This window comes from Dermacentor silvarum, chromosome 9 (genome assembly GCF_013339745.2).
Source record: "Dermacentor silvarum isolate Dsil-2018 chromosome 9, BIME_Dsil_1.4, whole genome shotgun sequence".
Taxonomy (NCBI): domain Eukaryota; kingdom Metazoa; phylum Arthropoda; class Arachnida; order Ixodida; family Ixodidae; genus Dermacentor; species Dermacentor silvarum.
This window is the reverse complement of record NC_051162.1, coordinates 41,622,824-41,646,136: the sequence shown is the minus strand read 5'-3', so window position 1 is coordinate 41,646,136 and position 23,313 is coordinate 41,622,824. Positions and strand designations below refer to the sequence as shown.

General features: G+C 50.7%; 1 protein-coding gene across 1 annotated transcript in view; it reads right to left on the bottom strand.

Annotated features, from left to right (window-relative positions):
• The window catches only part of LOC119465215 (disintegrin and metalloproteinase domain-containing protein 7), a 65,541-nt gene that overhangs the window by 26,098 nt on the left and 16,130 nt on the right, over nt 1-23,313 (bottom strand). The window contains exons 4-5 of the mRNA XM_037726009.2: nt 21,244-21,368; nt 18,106-18,155 (exon numbers count right to left, since the gene is read on the bottom strand). Of these exons, the coding sequence (XP_037581937.1) occupies nt 18,106-18,155; nt 21,244-21,368 (175 nt within the window). The remainder of the gene's footprint in view (nt 1-18,105; nt 18,156-21,243; nt 21,369-23,313) is intronic.

The following is a 23,313-nucleotide window of genomic DNA, read 5'->3' as shown; positions in this document are numbered from 1 at the left end:
TGCAACGCTGGGTGGACGCGGCGGAGTCTTGGGAAGGCAAAGGAGGCGTCGTTGGGCGGTTTTGGGCGATGTCGGCGATAAGGCGACTTATTATTTCTTCCTTCGACCCGGTAGCGTCGAGGTTTCGGCGAGCCAACTCTTCACGGAGGTAATCTACTGTAAAGCCTGCGAGATCCGCCGGCGTCGCGTCACTCCAATTCACGAGCGGCATGGCGGTTGACAAAGCAGCACAAGAGTCACGAGAAACGATAAGGCGAGAAGGGCGAACCGTTTGGGCACTGCAGGCAAGCTACTTCATCGGGCGGGCAGGCGTCATCACGACGGTCGGCGAAACACAAAGGGCGAAGGCGCGAAATGGCTAGGACGAAGAGGGCGAGAGGCTGCGTCGGGCGACCGGAGCTGAACAAAGGAGCGTTGGCTGGCGACTCACTTCACGAGGTGGGCGAGAGGCAATGTTTCAGGCATGGTTCGGGGTCGACTGCGCCAGTTGTGAGGGGGCGGCGAGGGCTGGCTGCTGGCCGGAACGTAATTAAGGCTCGAGAACCATTAATAATGAACTTTATTACAAGGCATGGCACCTACAAGAACGCGACTAGACGCGACGAAAGCCAACGCGCGCATCGCACTCTCGCACACTTCTCACACTAGGCTTGGCCGGCTTGGCTTCGGGGCTGGCTGTGTGCTGAGGCTGGTAGGTGGCGCTACTAGTCAGACCGCTTACAGTATATGGCCCACTTTGTCAACCTCGATCATGTGCTCGTCGACTTTCCAGCAAAGCGCGAGTACTTCCTGAATGTAGGAGACATACGATTCGGTCGACGACTGGACACGCGTGGCAAGCTCTTTTCGCGCAGCCTTTTGGCGACCTGACGGGTTGCCGAATTAGTCGTGAAGCCTCGCTTTGAAAATGTCCCAGCTAGAGAGCTCGGTCTCATGGATGTGAAACCGGACACGTGTCGTCTCATCCAGATGAAAGATCACATTGGCAAGCTTGATGGTAAGGTCCTAGCAGTGGCTTCGGCTAACAAGCTCATACATGCGGAGCCAGTCGTCGACATCAACGCCATTTAGGGGGGAGAATGTCCCAGGATCACAGAGACCGGGAACCGTAACGTACGTTGTGGTTGGCACCGCATGTGTAGCTGGAGACGGGGTGTTTCCATCGGAAGCCATGGCGGAGAAGACGGTGGTGCGGCCGCTTCAGAGCTCCGTGGCGAGGACGGGGGACGTTCCATCTCCACCACAATGTAACGCGAAGGATGGGTCACTTTAACGATAAACTATGTGCAGATTATATTTACAGCAGCAATTGCAGCACTGACCGGTTGGATTCACAGTACGAGCCCAGTTCGTACCTCCTCCTCTTCGCTCGAGTAATGGCGCCCGCGCGCCTTGTTCAAACGACCAAATACAACACGTGTGTAGCAATATATTGTCTTCGATAAAAATTGGTTCCGGGCCCTTTTAAAAACGTACAGAGACCGAAAAGCAACTCAGCTTTTTCATTCGCAGGCTGCCATTCGACAGCGGTTTTCCGCGCGAACGGCACCATTTCCTTGCCGTGGTTGTCGCTCTTCACCGTGATTGTACACAAAGAAGAAAATACGCTGATATTAGCGGCGCCGTCGGCTGCGATGCGAGCACGAATAAGCCGGTCGTCTGCCGTCGGTAGCCGTGCACTGCAGCTGAGCTCGACAAGTATCGGAGCTCTCGTTCGTGTTTCACGTTTCACAGTGATTATCGTTTTATGGCGATAGCAATTATATGGACACTTCAATCGAATTTCTGCCGTCGGCGCGAGGTTCCGTATAAAGTCCAAGGACGATAAAATCGTTGCCGCGCGCCTTTGCGCGAGTGAAAGCGCGCGGGGGACGCGCGCTATCACGGAGAGCGAACGCACGGTGGGAAGTAAGCGCGACCGTCGCGCGAAAGGCCGTGGGGGTATGGGAGTGAGGGAGGGAGGCGGGGCGACGCTGTGCTGCTTCACCAAATGCTTATCTTGCAACCGGGCGCAAGGGGAACTGGCCACTCAATCTCCCACGCGAAAGCAAGAAAGCGGGAAGGCAGTGCGGGAGGGAGGGGGGGGGCAACTTCTCCTCTGCACAACTCCTCTCCACTTTGCCCGGCGGTGGCGGTCGCCCCGCACCGTCTCTTATCTCCACACGGCTCTGACCTTTGTATGCGCTGTGCATTCGCCGCTCAGTTTCCGTTAAAGCGATACACCGCGCGAGCTTTCGCACGCTGCGGCGGCTGCGCTTGCTGCCAGCGTTTTGACAGTCGTTGTTTGCGGTCATTCAGTGTGATCTATTCATGTTTGCTTGTGCGCGCTGACACCACGATTGTTAATTCAGTTAGTGAACGAATGTGTCCAAATTTATGCAGCCGATAAAACCACTATCCCTACTCCCAATAGCTCTCTACTAATTTGCTATCGCAATCGATGCTTCGCCTTTGCGAAACTGCGACATTTTTTCATAAAATGTACAATTTACGCATCACTTTATCTAGGGGAAATTATTTTGCTTGGAACAGAAGCTGCAGCCGATGTTTGCGTCGCCGGTGGTGGAGGCGCGCAGCTTCGCGGTCGTTGATTGGCCTGTCGGTCGTGTGGTGGGCGGGGCGCCAGCCGAACTGCTGTCAACTTTCGACAACTCTCGCGTGCGGCAAACGTTCTACGGCAAAGCGGGCCGGCTCGACGTCGGTGTATTTGGCGCTAGCCTGGACGTGCCTTAACCGGAAGCGGACAGTGGTTTGAGAACCGCGTTGGCTATGACGTAAGTCATGGGACATTTGGAGGAGCACTCGGCAAGGAGAGACCAGCCGACGAGGAGAGTAGCGAAGGAAAGAGCGAAACGAGCGAGGGCCGTGTTTCCATCATAAAACGCATGTAACTCCGCTATTACGACACCATTTCGAAAAATTCTCCCGGCTGCGTGTTCGTTGTAGACTCATGCACAACTGCAACACTACAACTAAATTTCGACCTCTGGGTGGTTGACGGGCCTTTAAGACGAGACATGATGACCGATGGTGATTTTGAAGACTCAACAGCTGCTGAATATTGTTTTTCTTCATGGAATAATAAATTGAGGAAGTCGGTGCCAAGAGGTAGTTCCTAAATCGATGCCTCAACGAAGGCTCTCTCTGGGAAACAAAACAGATATCGAAGGTCATAGTTTGCTAATTGCATGCGCCGGAAGCTATTGCAGAGCCCCCAAAAAGTCTGCCACAATCACGTCATAGGCGCCGCGTTTTGGAGACACCACTTAGTATTTTTTTAAGGCTAGCACGAAAAAAAGCCTACAAGAGAAGAAAGACAATAAGCGACCGGACAACGCTTTGTCCAGCCGTTCTGCCTAGGTAGATTTTTGTGCTACACTTTAAACCTAACTTTGTCAAAGAGAAGCTATACGATGCTGAAAAGCCTGTGCGCCTATTACAGGCGCTTCGTCAAGGACTTTCACGGATCGCCGAGCCACTGACATACCTTACGAAGGCCGACGTCGAGTTCAAGTGGGAGACTCCGCAAGTCGAAGCATTCGAAGAACTGAAGCGACGCCTGCAATCGCCGCCAATACTTGCGCATTTCGACGAAAACGCCGATACCGAAGTCCACACCGACGCAAGCAGCGTAGGACTCGGCGCCGTGCTTGTGCAGAGGACTGACGGAATAGAAAGGGTTGTAAGTTACGCTAGCCGGTCGCTATCGAAGGCGGAATCAAATTATTCCACAACAGAAAAGGAGTGCCTCGCCATCATCTGGGCTACATCAAAGTTTCGCCCCTACCTCTATGGCAGGCCCTTCAAAGTTGTAAGCGACCACCACGCCTTGTGTTGGCTAGCTAACTTGAAGGATCCTTCAGGTCGCCTCGCACGATGGAGTCTGAGACTTCAAGCATTCGACATCACCGTCGTCTACAAGTCCGGCCGAAAGCATTCTGACGCCGACTGCTTGTCTCGCGCCCCCGTCGAACCGCCGCCACAGGACGACCAGGATGACGACACTTTCTTGGGACCCATCAGTGCCGACGAATTCGCTGAACAACAGCGAGCCGACCCGGAACTAAGGAGTCTTGTAGACTACCTAGAAGGCAAGACCGTCACTGTGCCGAAGGTGTTCAGGCGAGGATTGGCGTCGTTTTTCTTGCAAAACGATATTCTCCTAAAGAAGAACTTTTCGCCTCTCCGAGCCAACTACCTCCTCGTGGTGCCCTCAGCGTTGCGTCCAGAGGTTCTGCAAGCTCTCCATGACGACCCAACGGCTGGACATCTCGGTTTTTCCCGCACGCTCGCGAGGATACAAGAAAAATACTACTGGCCTCGCCTCTCTGCCGACGTCGCCCATTACGTAAGGACATGTCGAGACTGTCAGCGACGCAAAACACCGCCGACAAGGCCAGCCGGACTTCTACAGCCGATCGAACCACCTCGCCGACCATTCCAGCAGATCGGGATGGACTTACTCGGGCCTTTTCCGACGTCGACGTCCGGGAATAAATGGATCGTCGTAGCTACGGACTACCTCACCCGCTACGCCGAAACAAAAGCCTTGCCCAAAGGCAGTGCCGCCGAGGTAGCCCGATTCTTCGTTGAGAACATTCTCCTGCGTCACGGTGCTCCAGAAGTCCTCATCACCGACAGAGGCACGGCCTTTACGGCAGAACTAACTCAAGCCATCCTGCGATACAGCCAGACAAGCCATCGCCGGACCACCGCCTACCACCCGCAGACGAATGGCCTCACCGAGCGCCTAAATAAGACCATCGCCGACATGCTGGCAATGTACGTTGACGTCGAACACAAGACGTGGGATGCCATCCTTCCGTACGTGACCTTCGCATACAACACGGCCGTGCAAGAAACGACGCACATGGCGCCGTTCAACCTGGTCTACGGAAGGAACCCGGCAACGACGCTTGACGCCATGCTACCGGACGTCACCGATGAGGAAAATCTAGACGTTGCCACCTATTTGCAGCGTGCCGAAGAAGGTCGACAGCTCGCCCGCCTGCGCATCAAGAACCAGCAGAGGACCGACAGCCGACACTACAATCTTCGACGACGCTACGTCGAGTACCAGCCCGGAGACCGTGTTTGGGTCTGGACTCCGATACGCCGACGAGGACTTAGCGAAAAACTCTTACGTCGCTATTTCGGACCATATAAGATCATCCGACGTATTGGCGCACTGGACTATGAGGTCGTGCCAGACGGCATTTCGCAATCACAGCGGCGCCGCGCACGACCCGAAGTCGTCCATGTGGTGCGTCTTAAGCCTTTCTACGCCCGCTGACGAACTTAGGTACTTTGTTACTTTATTTTTTTTCTTTATTACGTGTGGTTTTGTTTTCGCTTTCACATTTGTTTGTAGCATCGGGACGATGCTTTTTAAGGGGAGGGTATTGACACGTATAGATGTTTATCTTTCACCGGTGGCCGCTTTCCACCGGCTAACAAATGTTAAACGTTATCGCTCGGCGCAGGACGCGCCTGTATGGGAAGTTTCTAGAACGTTATCGATGCTTCTTTCCATTGCCTGTTTTCACCGACGCTTATGTTATCTGATTGCATGACTGACGCGAATTCTCTAGAACTTTCTGGAAGACACGCGGGCATCAGGGATTAATCTAGAACCTTCGATGACTCAGGTATAAAAGCCGACGCGTTTCGCCGCTGATCAGATTTCGACGATCGCCGACTGTGTTCGCCGCTATCGTTGTGCTTCAAGTGTAACTTGCTTTTGTGGGCACAGGTTCGCTCAATAAAGAATCAGTTTCGTCATTCCCAGTTTTACGACTGTTTGCTTCATCGTCACTACTACGTGACAATACGGACAGATGCGCGAACACCGTCCAGAAACACATCTATTATGTTCGATGGTCTCTCCTGAGGGCTTTCACAGTTCGATAGCGTCGCAGCCCTTGCCTCGTGGACTGCGACGACTAGTTTTCCCGATCTCGTGTGACCTGACGTGGCCGCATCGGCGAGAATGAGCGACGTCGTGGAGACGGCGAACGGCGGGTAGAAGAAGCTGGGCGGAACGTCGGTGACACAGGCGGCGGTGGTTCGTAATAGGGCGGCTGGACTGGGTCATGACGGGTGACACGACTCGAGGAGACTGCACGCGATTGCAAAAACGTGCAACATGGCCGGCGTAACCACACGCAAAGCATATGGGACGGTTGTCAGAAGTGCGCCAACGGTTTGCCGGAGAGGGTCCTACCCAAAGTTCAGGACGCGATGGACGTAGCGACTGCTGATATGGCTGCATGGTGGGCTGCAGACGGAGCCTAGTGTCATCGGCGTACGTAGGCGGCACAACCGCTTCGAACGACTGAGGTCCAGCGACGGCTTCGGCGTAACTAAACGGCGCAGCCGCAGAGATTGCTTGGGCGGCCTGGCGACAACTTGAGCGTAGCTAAATGGCGCTGGTGCCGGAGGGCGCTGGTGATATTCGGACATGACTTCGGCGATTTCCTGTTCAATCACTTGGCGGAGGGGAGGCGGAAGTGTGCTTGATGGCTTTTCCACATGGTGCGGATAAGCAAAGGGCAGCAGAGAGAACTGGCGGGCAATTTCTTCGCGCACAAATGTCTTCATTTCTACCAGCAAGGTGGTGTGGTCAGAAACGGTTAACAAGCCAGCGAGATCTGCGTCCCGTGCTGGCGGCCGACGGGTCAACGACCGCTGCCGGCGTAGCTCCTCATAACTCTGGCACAGCGTTATTATCTCTGCCACCGTGCGAGGATTTTTGGCGAGGAGCATGGTGAAGGTGCCGTCGTCGATGCCTTTCATGACATTTTTGATATTATCCAACTCGGACATGATCGCGTTGGTTTTCTTGCACAAGTCCAGGATGTTCTCTATGTAACCTGTGAAAGATTCCCCGGCCTGCTGAGCGCGTTCGCGCAAACGCTGTTCTGCTAGCAGCTTACGAACAGCAGGGTGGCCAAACACGTCGATAATGGCAGTCTTGAAAGCGGACCAGATTGGGAAATCGGATTCGTGGTTGTTGTACCACAGACTTGATACTCCCGCCAGGTAAAAGGCCAAGTTGCTCAATTTTCCTACCTCATCCCATTCGTTGGGTACACTCACGCGCTCGTAGATAGCGAGCCAGTCCTCCACGTCGGTGCCATCCGCGCCAGTGAAGATAGGTGGGTCGCGTTGACGAGGGACACCGGGACATGCGGGCGGTGCGGGAGGAGGCGTTTGCTGGGAGGCGTCTTGCGGCACGGCAGATGGTAGTGCACGGGATCGAAGCTCCAGGGGCATCGAAGGGGTTTCGAAGCGGTTTTGAGGGTACAGCACTCTCCACCAATTTATAGGGATGTTTATTGGACGGCACTTGAAGCAGCGCAAGGGCGACAGTCCAAAAGCGCAGTACGGACTCTCAGCACGAGCGGCGCTCGAGAGCCGAAGAAAACTACCCACTAGAAGGTGCTGGAGAAGGACACCCACTTCAAGGCGCTGGAGCGGATGACCCACATCAGAGTTCCAACGCTTCGCTACAATATATATATATATATATATATATATATATATATATATATATATATTGGACATAGAATATGACTAACTAAAGCCGTTTTCGGCGCTCGCGGTCCGACCGCTATAAATGACCCCATACCAATTACTCCGCATTCTATTACACGAGGAAGGCGGAAACTTGAATGGGATTTGCGCTGCAGTTTACTCTTTTTTTATCTATAACAATGTTTCCCGTAAATCGGAGTACAAGGCGCCGGATGGGGCAGATATGCTTTACTTTGTTTGAAGCGGCAAAGCAGAAAGATTACATACGTTTCTTCGTCTGCGTTTCGCAAGACCTACTGATGGAAAACTATATGCGCAGCATTGCACATGAGAGATACATGCTGCTTGAAGAACGAGAAAAATATTTATTCTTCAAAAGTAACCATACAATAACATAGCAGAATGGAAGCCGCCACTGCGGCCGCAATGCACGCGCAATCACCGATCGGCATAAAAAATAAAATAAAATAAAGAAGAGAAAGGAATAAATTTATTCTTAAGGCACAAGTACATGTCACCTGCAATTATGAACACCATTTGAGCGGCCTGAATGCAAACACCAGCGAGCGAAATAGTACGAATGGCCCTGCCGAGCAGTGTCGCCAGCAGTTTCCAACGGCGCGACCTTGATGCGGCCCAATCCACTTCGATCGCAGCGCGTCACAGTATTTTTCCACGCCGGGCGCCTCACTGCCAAGCATGCGCTGCCCCAGCCGCTCGTCCCACTAAACCGTATTCTAGCACACTGTAGCTAGACTTTGCCAGGCTCAGCTTCGCTGCTCCACAGGGATATGTGCCTTTGCGCTTGGAACCTTTCTGCACTGCCGTCAGGATCGGCCCACATTTTCTGTTCGCATGTTACGGACTAACGCTCGGCTTAAACAGCTAGGCTGTTAAAAATAATTACCACCACATGCAGCTTTTGTCTTGCATTCCAAACTCAAGAAGAAGCTTTAGAGTGGAAGCGAAACATTGAGTGCACGCTGTTGCTCAGGTTCACTTTAATTTTATATGCCACACAGGGTAAAGTTGGGAGCCGGGGGCTCATTTTGCTCACTTACTACAGATCGAAAGCAGACAAACAAGTTGGTCTCTATGAACACTGTTTAGGTGGTTGGACAGCGAAGCTGTAAACGACACCCAGAATGATTATCTATTACGACGTAGCTTGAAATTATTCACATGACGACATTCCCATACACTTAACCTAAGTAATAGCCGAAAACATTTCAACGGCGTGCGACTTGCCTTGCGCTGCTTGACCACAATTTCGAAACGCCTCCTATGCGCGCTGTTGTTCAATTGTCCTCATTATACGTAGCCTTCACATAGCACTGTCACAGCACAAACCACTTGCTATGCAGGTTGTTCTTTTACATACGGAAGTGTCCTTACGTCCCTCCCTGCTTCGTATGCTACAGTTGCTGCTTCCCGGAAAACTACAGATTATGCAACCGTAATCTCTACCGGCAAACGCTTGCGACGAATACTATGCGAGAAGGCGAACTTTCTGGTTCTTTCTGTTTCTTTCCCCCGTACGACCGGCGCTGCCAGTGCCGCAAATGGGCGGAGGCGAGCTCCATCTGCTGGTGCTGCAAGGAACCCATCGGCGCATTCCTCGCGCTGATTGGTTGAGTTTTTGCCCACGGACACGCCAAATGCATTGGGAGGTAGAGCTATGCAGCTTCGCTGTAAAGCAAAGTACGCATAGCGTGTGGACCTGCTTGAAATACTATCTGCGGGAATATTAAATTCGACCTGGATCTCCTAACGGAAAGGAATGGCGGGGAACAGTAGGTTGTAATCGCCAACTTACTTTTGAGACTAATGGTTACATGTTAGCGCGGCATGGAAATTAAGACATTTAATAGGAGGAAGTAAGAAAGAACAGAGCGACCGCTATTCTTTCTTACTCCCTCCTACTAAGTCTGTACACATTTTTATCGTTTCGGGTATTCCGGCGAACGCAACAGGTACTGGGCAGTTTTACCGGATGGGTCGAGTCATTAACGTGAACGGCTTGCATGGTGCCGCCACCTGGCGCAGAGCTCAGTTAGACAAACAAAGCTAATATTGCGGTATCCAAGTGCATTTCACTTTGCTCCTGGTGTAGATTTTCGGCAGCAAGACTATTGCGCCACTGCCAAAAATTTACGCCAGTAGTTAAGTAGAATACACTTGGTTGCTGAAATATTAGCTATGTGTTTATCTGATTGAGCTCGGCGCCATCAGGTGACTGCACGATGCACGCCGGTCACGTTTACGCCTCCAGCCCTCTGGCAAAACAACCAGTCCGTCAGCGTTTACCGGAATACCGGACAAACTAAAGCTCTTATTTATTCCCACGTCACCTACACACTAGATTGGAACCAATCCGCCCGGCAGCATATTCTACTCAATTACTTTTGAGAGGTGGGAGAACTTTGTATTCGAAAAAAACCTGATTCTAACCACACTACGATACGACAACCCATGTGGAGGCTCTCCACCCCGGTAGTATGTAAGGTAAAGCAGAAAGTCCTAAAATAAAACAAAGCATCATGTTCACTTTAGGAAAAGCTTGCACCCTTAGCGGCTTATCTTGTCCCCAAAACAATGTACCATTCCATTTAATCAGACGTAATTAATCTGCCAATCTTCTTCCTCTTCTCTTGGTCTCTCCTGCGCACTTCTCTTTCACGAGCGTTACACGGGCCTCCTCTCTCTCGTAAACCCTCCTGGGTTGATATGGTACCACGTTGTTCACAGATGTCGTCTCCATAACATCTTACGGTCCCCTGTAGCATAAAGTCTTGAAAATGTCTTGCTTGTAAGTGGTTTTAACAACTTTGTAGGGCCCTATAAAAGGAGCCTTTGACCCTTACACCAGGCCCCTCCGAACAAGCACGTAATCTGTCACTTGTATGTCCGGTGGCTTTATTGAATGTCGGCGGTCGTAATTTCTTTTCATGGCGGACTTGTATCTTGCACTTTGTTCTTCAGACTTCTTTCGTTCTTCCAGCACCAATAGATTCATGATTCCCAGCAGGTGGTCTGCGGTGGACCATTCCGATTTTCTATGGTACGCGAAGTACGGTGTGCCCCCCAAGAAAACCGTGTATCAGTGATTGTGGTGGTGCACAGCCACTTCAAGGGCACAATTCCAACCACCTGTAAATCCCGGGTGGAGCAGGATGAACTATTTTACATCTCGTATTGCTCTCTCGGCGAGTCCATTTGCATCGTGATGGTATGGTGCAGCAAAATGAAGCTCCATGTTCCGTTCATCAGCCCATCGTTTCAAGCGATCACTTCTAAAAGCTGAACCATTGTCAGCGATGATTACTTTGGCGTGTTTGAACACATCTCGGTTAAACAGTGAGATAACGCTCTCAGAATCTTCTTTTCCGGGCCTGCATGCCACCGTGCTTGTGCACTCTGTCACTTGGCGAGTAGAAAAGCTTGCGTAGTTCGTACACCCTTCCGCTTTTTTTCTGAGCTCTGCCAAGTCAAGGCGTATAGTCTCAAAAACTTCGCTTTGCAGAGCTGGTTTTGATGGCACGTCTTCACGTATTCTGAAATATCCTGTTTCATCGTACTCAAGTGAAATGTTCGTTTAATCTTCCAGTACGTCCTCCAAAATTCGTCATGACCACCTGATTCCAGAGAATCATGATGCAGTCTTAAAATTTTTTGTACACTCGTTGTAGGCACATGCAGCCTACCAATACTGAGAACCATCTCTTCCGTGCCGTTCCACAACATATGGGTTACATACTTGTCGTCACGTTGTCTCCCAATTAACAGTCTTGACAAGGCGTCTGCGTCTGGTAATTTTTCTCCTTGACTTTGAGCGACATTGAAGGCAAACTGTTGTATTACGATCACCCACCTGGCCAGTCTTTCTTTAGGTTGCGAGAGATTAAGCATGCATGTCAGTCCTTGGTTGCCTGTGAATAGGGTGAAGTGTTTGCCTTCCAGATCTGTCCTGAAAAAACGGAAGGTCATTACGACTGCCAGTGCTTCTTTATCCGTCGTTGGTTAGTTAACTTCAGCATTGGTGAATGTGTATGAGTTTAGCTGTCCCTTCGGATGTTCACTCTCGTCCCGCTGGTATAGTACAGTGCCAGTGCCATAAAGGGGAGCGTCGGTGTTTACCACGAACGGCTTCGAGAAATGCGGTGTTGTCAGCAACGGATAACATAACTTTACAAGCTGCTGATACGTCTCTTCTCATTCATTAGTCCACACAAATGGAGTATCTTTTTGTGTAATGAACGTTAGGCATTTGGCCTTAGGGCGTAGTCTTTTATAAAAGCCCTCAAATCTCCAGCAAGACTCAGGAATACTTGAAGAGAATACACATCATACGGTTTGGGCAGTTGGGAGATGCGCCTGACTGACTATTTTTCCGTGCTTTATGTTTGTCCGTCAAGTACTCTTCCTAGGAATGCAACGGTGTTCTTAAAGAATTCACCTTTAGCCCAGCATTACACGGGACAGATGCGAGCAGTGGTCATCATGAGTCTTCGAATAAATGATATCATCATCCACATACATGTTGCAGAATATCCCGGTACATTCTCTTATTAAGGTGGCGGACTGCGCTAGTTGGTTATTCATAGTGCTGATACAAAGCGCAAGAGCAAACGCGGGGACGAATAGCAGACACGGACAAGCGCTTCCGTGTCTGCTATTCCGTGTCTGCTATTCGTCCCTGTGTTTGCTCTCATGCTGTGTGTTACTAGTATAAATTCGCTGAGTACGCTGTTCATGATCTTCTGAAACCATGCAACGAAATTTTTCAAACCGGAGTGGAGTCGGTTGTATTCGAAAATGTCGAAAGGAGTAACAAAGGCCGCGAATTACTCGTAGTTTTCTTGCAGCGGGATCTGCCAATACCCTTTGCAAAGGTCTATGTGGGAAAACCGTGTACATCCGCCTGTCTCGTCAATAATATCGTCGATTATTGGCATCGGGCACGGGAATAAGTCCGTCTGACGGTTTACAAGCTTATAATCAATGCACATCCTGAAAGTTTCATCATCTTTAGGCACAATTGTGATTGGAGATGCAAAGGCAGATGTTGATGGTCGAAAACCTTCAGCATCTAGCAACCCTTGTAACTCTTCTTTTAACCATTTCTTTTTTATATAGAAAATCCCATAGGACTTTGTTTTAAACGGTGACGCGTTGCTGAGCTTGAATGGAACCTCACTCACTTTCGCTGCCGGAGGGCAAACACCCAAGCATATCAGCATATATAACTGTGTCGGTACATCCGACCTCTCTCTGATCAACTTGAGACGTGTTTGAGAATCTGCATGCACATGTACTCGTTCAACTAGGATGTCTTAGCTGGAATGTCTACAACGACTTCATCGTGCCATGAAATGTTTATCTTTCATTTCTTTATTCCAGGCACGCCAGTATAAAATTAAATGTGGCGTCATGAACGAGTAGTGATTCTACAGTTGTTTTGATTCCTTGAAATTCCACGCACACGCGTGCCCACTTGTCTAGTACTCGAGAACTTCCATCGTAACTGTGTACCTTGACAGCTTTCCCGCTATATACTTCATCTTGCGGAATCAGTAGCGAATTTACTAGGCTAACTGAAGCTCCAGTGTCAATTAATACTTCAATGACGTTTATGTAGACGTTCATCGTTGCGCACAGTATGCCTGCAGCAGACTTCGCCAAGTAAACGCTTTCTTTCGGTATCTCTAAAGAGAATGAAAAGTCGGGGCTTACAGGCTTCTTTATTCGGCTTGGGTGTTCCAGTTCTTCCTTTGGTTGAGCCAATTTCAGAAATATTCACTGTAGGGCTACAGCCATAGGACGCCAGGTCTTCCGGGGATGTTATCGTAATGCTGTCTTGGTCATTGGCTAGTAAAAGGTCGTCGGGAACGTCTTCTAGGGACTGTAGGATTTCATCCAATGTGGCAGGTTGTCTTATCATGATTAGACGCTGATAATCCTTTGTCATTACAAGAATAACCAATGGCACAATTGATGATTCTCGCAGGTCGGGGTCGGCGCATTGCAAAAGCAAACATTTCTCGTATAAGCAGTAGTTGACAGATCCTTCTCGGTGCTTGAATACAATGGCTTTTTCCCAGCATTCTATGGGATTCAAAGCGAAAGCTCGCAAAAAATGTCACAGTTTTGCCCTAAGGGCGAAGCAATGAATGCGATAGCAACACAGCAATGTCATACGAAGTAAGGTGAGCGGCTTTGGTAGCAATATGAATTGTAGTAAACATGAGCTGATTAAGTAAGCAGGTGTGCTACGGCGCAAGTAGACCGACATGAAGAGAGAATCTATGACCACGAGAAGCGCGTGTGAAACGGTGGTGTTGATGAGAAGCGCTTCCCGTGGGCAGCGCGTGCGAAGGGACACACCTGTAGCGCTGCACTGCCGATCCGGGCAGCATTGCATGTGTAGCGTGCGTTGGAAAACGTGGCCCGACTATTACTAACTGAATGAACAAGCGTGGTGTGAGCGCGCACAAACAAACATGAATAGATCACACTGAATTACTGCAGACAACGACTGTCAAAACGCTGGCAGCAAGCGCATACGCCGCAGACGGCGAAGGTACGTGCGGTCTATCGCTTCAGCGGAAACTGAGCGGCGAATGCACAGCGCATAAAGGTCAGAGCCGTGTGGAGATAAGAGACGGTGCGGGCGAGCGACGAGCGCGGTTGTTGGCAGAGTAGAGGTGCGCCCCCCCCCCCCCCCCGCTCCCTCCGGCGCTGGCTTCCCGCTCCCTTGCTTGCGCAGTGGGAGATTGAGTGCGTTCGCTCTCCGTGATAGCGCGCGTCCCCGCACGCTTCCGCTCGGGCATACGGCGCGCGGCGAAGATTTTATCTATACGGAACCTCACGGCGACGGCAACGGCAGAAATCCGGTTGAAGTGTCCATATAATTGCTATCGCAATAAAAGCTAGCTCGCCATTCAGCGCATGGTACATCTTTGTTGATCGGCATGCACAACTCGGATCGCTGCTTCGCATTTCCTAAAAGAAAATGGCGCATATTATAGATTTGGTCACAGCCCGTGGTTGAATTGTTTTGCGAGCATGCATATTCATAAAAGTGAAGCCACGTTGACGGGCTTACCGATGTACCATCGGAAAATTTCTGGCTTTTTAAGTTCTTGCACCGTCTGCTTTGTTGATCGGGGTGTTGATGACAGCATAGTCAGTAGCTCTTGCTGTCGCTGCAGTTGCTGTTGCTGATTTTTCAAACGGTGTTGCGTAAGATGGCCGGCAACTTGAGTTTCGCTTTTAACTACGGTTTGCTTGCTGTAACTGTCAATCCAGCGTTGGAAGTCAGTTCGACACATATTCACTCTGACTGAGCCAACAAATTCAAGATTCTCAAGCGCTGAATGGCTCTAACGGCTATGAAGGCCAGGAAGTCCGGTGTGCTGACCAGTTGAGGTAACTCGACGGCTTTGTCTCTATCTTCCTGATAGTTCCTCACCAGTAGACGACCATCTTAATGTCGCGCGGTGGTGAATGACACCCAGATGGTTCAAATCTGTGACTGCACCAAAATGTAACATTCCGTTTAATCAGACATAATTACACTGGCCCACTTCTTGCTCTTCTCTTCTCTTGGTCTGTCCTGTGCGCGTCTTCCTTCTCTTTCACGAGCGTTATGAACAATCTCCTTCATCTCTCTTGCGTGCCTTTTCTTTCGTTAGCGCTACGTGCCCGGTAAATCCACTTCCCTAACAGCATACGAGCTACCAGCCTGACGCAGCATTCTTGACAGAAAAGCAGCGAGCGCATAGTTTTCAAGATAGGAAACATAAGCAAGGCAGCTGATGATTATTCCTTGGGGACAAGATGCGCCCAAAGCGCTGTAAACGTTATTGTTACTTCGCTATTTTCAGTTGCTGTAAACAGTAGCAGAACCTATCCAAGCCAGGCGTTATATAGATATATATCACATGTAGTGCGGAATATGCATACCCAAGTCTGGGTATCCGTGATTGATTATTGTGCATTCTGTATAATTTCTTATGTAGTACAGCGCATTCTGCAGCGCATCGAACCTTAGGGCGTGGCGGGATCCGGAGGCTGGACGGCAGTTGGCCTGGGGCTTTCGTCAGTAAAGGTTCTTCTTTGCTTTTTGCAGCAATTCGGCATTCATCCTGCTTGACGTCAGCAAGGAAGTGCCTCATTAAAACGCACAAGAGTAAATCACAATGGGGAGGTTTGCGGCCAATGCTAGCTCGCTTTGCGTAAACACGGCTCTGGAGCACTATGAAAAAAGTTGTCGCAGTTTCACCTGAAAAGCGAAGCATCAATTGCGATAGCAAATTTGAAGAGAGCTATACGGAGTAATGATAGCACCTTTATCAGCTGTATAAACTTGGACATGCAGCAGCACCGGCAACACGCAGAACTGTTGTCGACGCCGTCGGCGTTTTGCCCGCGTTCGCTCAAAATGCGTGCGGCGTTGGTGACTGTTGCCGGAGCCTCTGATACAAATAGGCACTTGGTGCCGCAGCTAAACGTCGCCTCCCTTCCCCCCCTCCCCCACGACCTTTCGCGCGTCGGAAGAAGGCACGTTTGCTCTACGTATATGGTGATTGAAGAGGAGGAAAGAGACGCCTACTTCTGCAGCCCTTAAGGGAGCAAAGCGCAGAACGCGCGTTTGTTCTCCGCCGTGCGTTCACTCCCCGTGAAAGCGCGCGTCCCTCGCGCCCTTTCACTCGCACATACAGCGTTCGGCGCGCGGCGATGATTTCATCTCCATTGACGTCATACGGAACCTCACGGCGATGGCGACGGCGACGGCAGAAATCTGCTTTTGAGTGTCCATATAATTGCTATCGCAATAAAACTGCTTGCTTAATGATCGGCAAGGGGGGCCTACAATCTGCGCTGCAGTGCAATCATTTACTGTAGATTTCGCACAAGGTACAGCTGATAATTCTAATTGTATTAGGCGCTAAACATTTTCCTAAACCAACGGCAACCATCGCAAGCAGAAATAAAGTGCGGCATCTCCTAGAAAGAGCGTCCTAGAATTCTGGGGGCCATTATTTGAGCTCATTACTGTCGTCATCACATCGCTTCAGATAAATGCACGCTGTTGTGCGTAATCGCGTATACCCCACGAAAGCAGCCGACTTCTTTTCACTCTACCAATGTGGTGGCAAAAGGAGAGAGAATTTCATAGCACCCACTGCTATCAGATTTTAAATGCAACTGTAGGAGCAACAGGCCCCCGTAGGTTATGAAAGCGTTGTTGGTGACTTCACCATGTAAGCAGAGAAGTTATACAAGAATTTTTCACAAAGACTGTGGCTAACCTTTTCATGTAGGGTACATACGGGGGTTTATGTTGGGTCGACTCCTATAGTCAGAGGAAGGCTCTTGCTCGCTAGTAGTGTTTTTTAACGGCGAAGTTGTTTAAGCCGACCGTCAGTCGCGAACAAAACCTCGCTGAACGATGACATACCCTGCGTTGCCTAGCAACTACCTCGTGGAGCAGCGTGTCCTTCGCCTCCTCTCCGTGCCGTGCACATGTTGTCTTGACATGGGACGTTAAGGAGAGGGAAGGAGAGCATGCGCGCGGCGCCCACTATGCTCGGGAGAGAGAAAGACAAAATGAGAGCAAGAGAAAGAGAGACAGAGAGAGAGAGAGAAAGAAATTGTAGCAGCACCAACGAGGCACCGCGCAGAGCTGCTGCCAACTCCATCCGCGTTTCTCTGTTTCCCCGCGTTCGCGCCGAAAGCGTGCGGTGTCCGTGACTGCAGCAGGTGCCTCTGACGGCGGCTTGCCAGGTTTAGACCAGCCACGCCCCCGTAAGTGTGGAGGCGCAGCTTGGTCGTGAGATCACCGAGTAGATAAAGCTCGGAGCCGCCGCGGCGGCGGCAGAACTCTCGTTGACTCTGTGGCTGGCAGAATCCTTGACATGGGATGACAAAAGATCCGGACACCCGAAGAAGAAGCCGCTCATCTTGAAGCGCATCGCGGGGCCAAGCGAAAATCTGCGCGTCGGTGGCGAACCAATTCTAAATACCGTGCCTAGCAGCACTTAGCATTTCCTAGCAATACTTAGCCAAGCCTCGTAAAACCTGCAAGAAGCTAGGTCGTTCACCAGCTCTGCTATTTACTCCAGCCTTGCACCATTAATGCAAGCTGCCCACTTTTTTTTATGCATCCTTATCTCAACCTGTCCCCCCCCCCCCTTCTCGTGCATGCCTGCCTTCAAATGATGGCCTAATAGTGCACGGATTTTTTTTCCCGCTGAACACAGGGTCTATAGGGGTATTGTTAGTAATGTGAGAAATGATTTGTCCTTAGGCCACTTACTCATGTTCGTAATGGGGCTGTCGGCTGGGAATATTCTGTACTTCGCTGAATTCGCAACAGCGTTAATTGACTGCCATGCCTCACTCTGACAAAAAAAGCAAACTTTTGTAGGAGCCTTCACTCTTCTCTTGACACTTATATAGAGGGTCAACCAATATGGAGGTAAACCACAGCGTAACACCATAGTAATAGAAGAGTGTATTATGTGCATTGATACACTTATTCGCTCCGACACACATTCCACTCACCTGCTACGCCGGTACTCAGCTTTCCATCTTTCATCTTTGCAAGATCTTGGCTGTAATTAAATGTAATTGTCATTAAGTATTTCTAAGAGGGCAATGCTCTAAACAATTTTCTGCATAATTTCAATTATGTTTTTGCGTACGTTTAAGCCGCTGGATAAAAAAAAAAGTGCGGCATGCTGCGTCGCGTCGCCGTCAATGGGCGAGCGCGTCTCGGCTAAGTTGGCAGTTGCTTCCGCTGTTTTTGGTGAGGACGCCACGGCTACGGTACGCAAGGCATACGCCGGTTCGTGCTACAATGTGTTTGCCTCAGGATTTATCCGTGTTGGTGTGCTTTTTCGTGGCATTCTCGTGTGCTTTTTTTATGTGATCGTGTGTGCGAGCAGCTTGCCTCATGTTTCTTGTGCTTGAGTACGGTTCTTTGGTGTGTGCGTGTGTGGCAGACGGTTTTTACGGGCGAAGCACCTTAGGGCCAAGCCTTGTCCCTCGTAGTCCGTAGCTCTGGTTGGCATGTAGACCGCTATGTATGTATACGCTATATATATATATATATATATATATATATATATATATATGTGTGTGTGTGTGTGTGTGTGTGTGTGTGTGTGTGTGTGTGTGTGTGTGTGTGTGTGTGTGTGTGTGTGTGTGTACGCCAAGCTCCGTCTTCCGGAAGCAGGAACCGGAAGCCGACTTCCGCTTCCGTTTGCACTTCCGGTTCCGCTTCCTGTTCCGGAAGCCAGCTTCCGGCTTCCGGAGAACGCTTCCGGCGTTTTTCTCTCTCGTCCGTAGCTGGGGGCGCTGCGGTGCACAAGGGCGTTCATTCCCGACGCGCGCTCTCTTTCTCGTCCGTAGCTAGAGGCGCTGCATTGCACAAGGACATTTGGCGCTGAGCCGTGCTCCCTCAGGGGCTGCAGGAGATAGCGCCAACCTTTCCCCTTCCACACGAACCACTTACACAGGGCGTTCGTTCCCGACGCGCGCTCTTTTTCTCTCTCGTCCGTAGCTGTGGTTTACCCGAATGATCCCCGGTGCTTCGCCCCCTCATCATCATTCACTTCGTGGATATGCGGTGATTTTTTTCTAGCGGTGTGATGCCGCGAAGCTGTTGTGAGCCGCTGCACAACTCGAACGCGAGAAGAAACGCATCTCTGAAGTACCACGAATTCCCCTGCGATCTACAGCGTCGGGAAGCATGGCTGAAGAATATTTCTCGACAAGGGCCGTCAGGGAAAGGAAGCAAGTGGGACCCAAGCGACAGGTCGCTAGTATGTTCATTACATTTTACTGAGAATGGCTATAAAAAGGACACGAAGATCAGGTTCTTGCTTCCGACTGCAGTCCCGACTGTGTTTCCCGGTTATCCACCGTGCATGCAAAAAAAGAACGCGCAGCCCAGGAAACTTTTTTTCGAGCCCAGGAAAAACAGCGGCCGCAACTGTCAACTCAGCCGAGACGCGCTCGCCTGCTGGCGGCGACGCGACGCAGCAGGCCGCACCTTCTTTTTTTTTTTTTTTTAAAGAGCCACGAATGGATTGATCAACTCCGGGCTGTCCAGAAGGCCCACGATGCGGCGGTGAGGCTTGGCCTTCCCTCCCAACGCGAGAGCGGCCCGCAGTCTGGCCTCTATGAAAACGGGGTGAAGATTCTTCCGGACCTCAATAAATTTTACTACCTACTTACCTAGCGGCCGTGCCACTCACTGCCAGCGCAGAGAAAATATTGAAACGTGCGAGCGGAGTTCGGTTGAGGAGAAGAACGAAGCTGGGCTGGATCGGGTGCGGCACCGTGGACTGCTTTCGCTGAGCGATACCTTCGCATTCATTATCTTGTAAATAAACGCGATCCATCGTCTTGAAGTCGTCTTGAAGGAACACGTAAATCCACTCGCGATTATGCGTACTAGAGCACTTTTCATTTCAGGTGAGTCGAGCGGGCAGCCTTCATGGAGAGCATTGAGGCCCACTCTACAAAGATTGGCACTCCTAGGGCAGACTTTTCACATATGTGGGGTAATCGGCCCTTCTAATAACGACTTCAATATTCAACCCGTAATGTGCAATTATAAAACGCGTTATTTGCGGCCTGATTAGAGTCACTGTCGCGCGTACAAACGCCGCAGTGGGAATGCTTCTCCGTGAACGGCTGTACCCGAGCAGTGGCGCCAGAGCGGGCGCGAGGAAAACTAGGCCTGAGACGCCGTTTCAGCGCCACGCAACGGGCTGCACCTTTTAGGGGCGAAGCTCCTTAGGGTCCAGCCTTGTCCCTCGTAGCGCCGTCGTAGCCACGCTAGTACTCGCTGCTCCCGCTAGAGGCGCAGCTGTGCTCTCTTTCTCTTTCTCTCTCGTTCCCAACGCGCGCGCTCTCTCTCTCTCGTCCGTAGCTAGGGGCGCTGCGGTGCACAAGATCGTTCGTTCCCGACGCGCGCTCTCTTTCTCTCTCGTCCGTAGCTCTGGTTTACCCGAATGAGTTCGTTTCTTTTTCTCTTTCTCTCTCTCGTTTCCGACGCCCTCTCTCTCTCTCGTCCGTAGATAGGGGCACTACGGTGCACAAGAGCGTTCGTTCCCGACGCGCGCTCTTTTTCTCTCTCGTCCGTAGCTCTGGTTTACCCGAATGATCCCCCGGTGCTTAGTCCACTCATCATCATTCACGTCATGGATATGCGGTGATTTTTTTTATCCAGGGGCTGTGACACCACTATAACTGACCGGAGTATAACTCATGCAGTATAACTCACGTGATGACCTTTACAGCGTAAGCTGTTATGGGCTCATTCCAATAGCCGTTTCGGGTCGCGATGATGCCGCCGCCGCACCCCCGTAGCCGCTATCGCATGCGAAAAAAGTACCCGCTCTCCACCGGGATCAAGCCCAGGCCCCTTGCGTGGGAGGCGGATACCCTACCACTGAGCCACGCAAGCGATTGCTATCCGAGAGCGGGAAAGGCGCTAGCCATCGGCGATGGAACGCGTCGGCTTGCACGCGCGAAGACGTCCGAAACGCGTTCCTGACGCATTCACTTAAATTACTAGGTAGTAATGTCGAAACGCTCGTCTAGCTTATGGTGTGACTGTGCTGCCTGTGCTGCGCAGGCCTGGCATTTTTTTTAAAGTAACCTAAAAATGAATAAAGGACGTTTGCTTACCCGGTTGCAAGGTACACCACGTCCGGCTTTCCCGGTATTTTTCCTTGTTCGTTATATAACCTCAACCCTTCTAATGTATGTGGAGAGGAAAGGTAGCCTTTCATATGAGTGGCGAAAGGGTCGTCCTGTGCGAAAATACAGGGAAAATGTGTGAAACGCAGATGAATGCAACTATAGTAACTCTAATTCTTTGATGGCATTTGAAATGGCTTGGCTTTTGTGATACGGTAACTGATTCCGGTAAAATAACGCAGTAGCGCACTGTTACCAAACAATCCAAAGTGACATCGAAGACACTATAGAACTGCCTATAAGGACGAAGAATCATTTCTATTGTTTCCAACGCAAGTGCTTATTCTTATTCTAAAGAACGGAAACCCGCGCCAAGCACAGAAGACAGCAAGTCACACCCGACAGGTTGGTCTGAGTGTAAAATCAGGACAATGCCAAGAACCATTTCGCCCTTGACTGTTTTATCATCACCGCCATGTTCATGATAGTGAGCCTCTTACACCTGCTTGGGGTTAAACCGTGACTCGGAGATCAGAAACCCCACGTTTGGCATCAAGCAAACAAACACAAACGTAACCATCATGCCGTATTGGTGAAGCAGCGCACTGACCAGGACAAAGTGGACAGGCACAAGAATACACGACACCCGCTGCACTCACAACTACTTTATTTTAGAACGAACACTTCATCTTCATATACCTGTGCACCCTCAGACGTCAAAGATGTGCAAGGCAAGATTAACAGCACCTTCAAAATCACATACCCGATTCACACCCGGGAGCATGAACAAACGTAACATCGTTTCTCTCGCAGTTGAATGTTTTCTCTCCTGCTGTCTATCGCGTTTCCGTTGCCCCAATATCCAATACGTTAACCGCGAATGCGTCATTTGGTCTATGTGGCACATGGCCTCTAGAAGTTAATAATTTTCTTGTTATTTTAGCTAGAAACCCAACTATAACGGTACCCTCTCCCCGCCCCCCATGATTGCGTAGTGTCTATAGCCTTGCCCTGGTAAGCCCAAGGGCGTGGGCTAAAATCCTGGTGATGGCGGCCGCATTTCGATGGTGGTGTCACATACGGCCAGCGAAGCGTTTGGCGCCCCTGCTCCATGCAAGAAATCACCCGCCATAGCACATGCGTTCCGAAGCTTTTGTGCGAGATGGAGGGGATGGTCGGTGTAACGACGTCACACTTCGTACCATTGGCCTTCAAGCTACCTGCGTACGCGTGCACGAAAAGTGTGGGCGTGTGGTTCATCCGTTTCGCGGCCCCGTAAGTTCGCTTGCCATTTGACGAGCGGCTCGAACGTAGACCACACGCTGGTGTCACTCACATCGCGATAGCAATTATATGGACCCTCCAAAGCGGATTTCTGCCGTCGGCGTCGTCGTCGCCGTCGCCGTGAGGTTCCGTATGACGTCAACGGCGATGAAATCGTTGCCGCGCTCCGAACGCTGTATGTGCGAGTGAAAGGGCGCGAGGGACGCGCGCTTTCACGGGGAGCGAACGTACGTCGCAGAGCAAACGCGCGTTCTGCGTCGTGCTCCCTGAAGGGCTGCAGAATTAAGCGTCGCTTTCCTCCTTTACAATCACCATGTACAGAGACCAAACGCGCCTTATTCCGTCGCGCTAAAGGCCGTGAGTGGACGGGAAGGAGGGAGGGAAGGGAGGCGACGTTTATCTGCGGCACCAAATGCGTGTTTATATAAAGACGTTGCGAGGCGAGAAGGTGGGTAAGATTTCTGACGCTACTCAACGAGTGTCCCATTCTGATCTCGTCGAAAACCTCCGAGCCGCCCCCAGAGGCACCGGCAACAGTCACCAACGCCGCGCGCGTTCGGTGCGGACGCGGGCAAAACGCCGACGGCGTCGACAACAGTTCTGCGCATTGCTGGTGCTGCTGCATGTCCAAGTTAATACAGCTAATAAAGCTACTATCCTTACTCCGTATAGCTCTCTACTAATTTGCTATCGCAATTGATGCTTCTCCTTTCGGGTGAAACTGCGACAATTTTTTTTGTTGTTGTTTTTGTTGTTATAATTATTATTATTGAT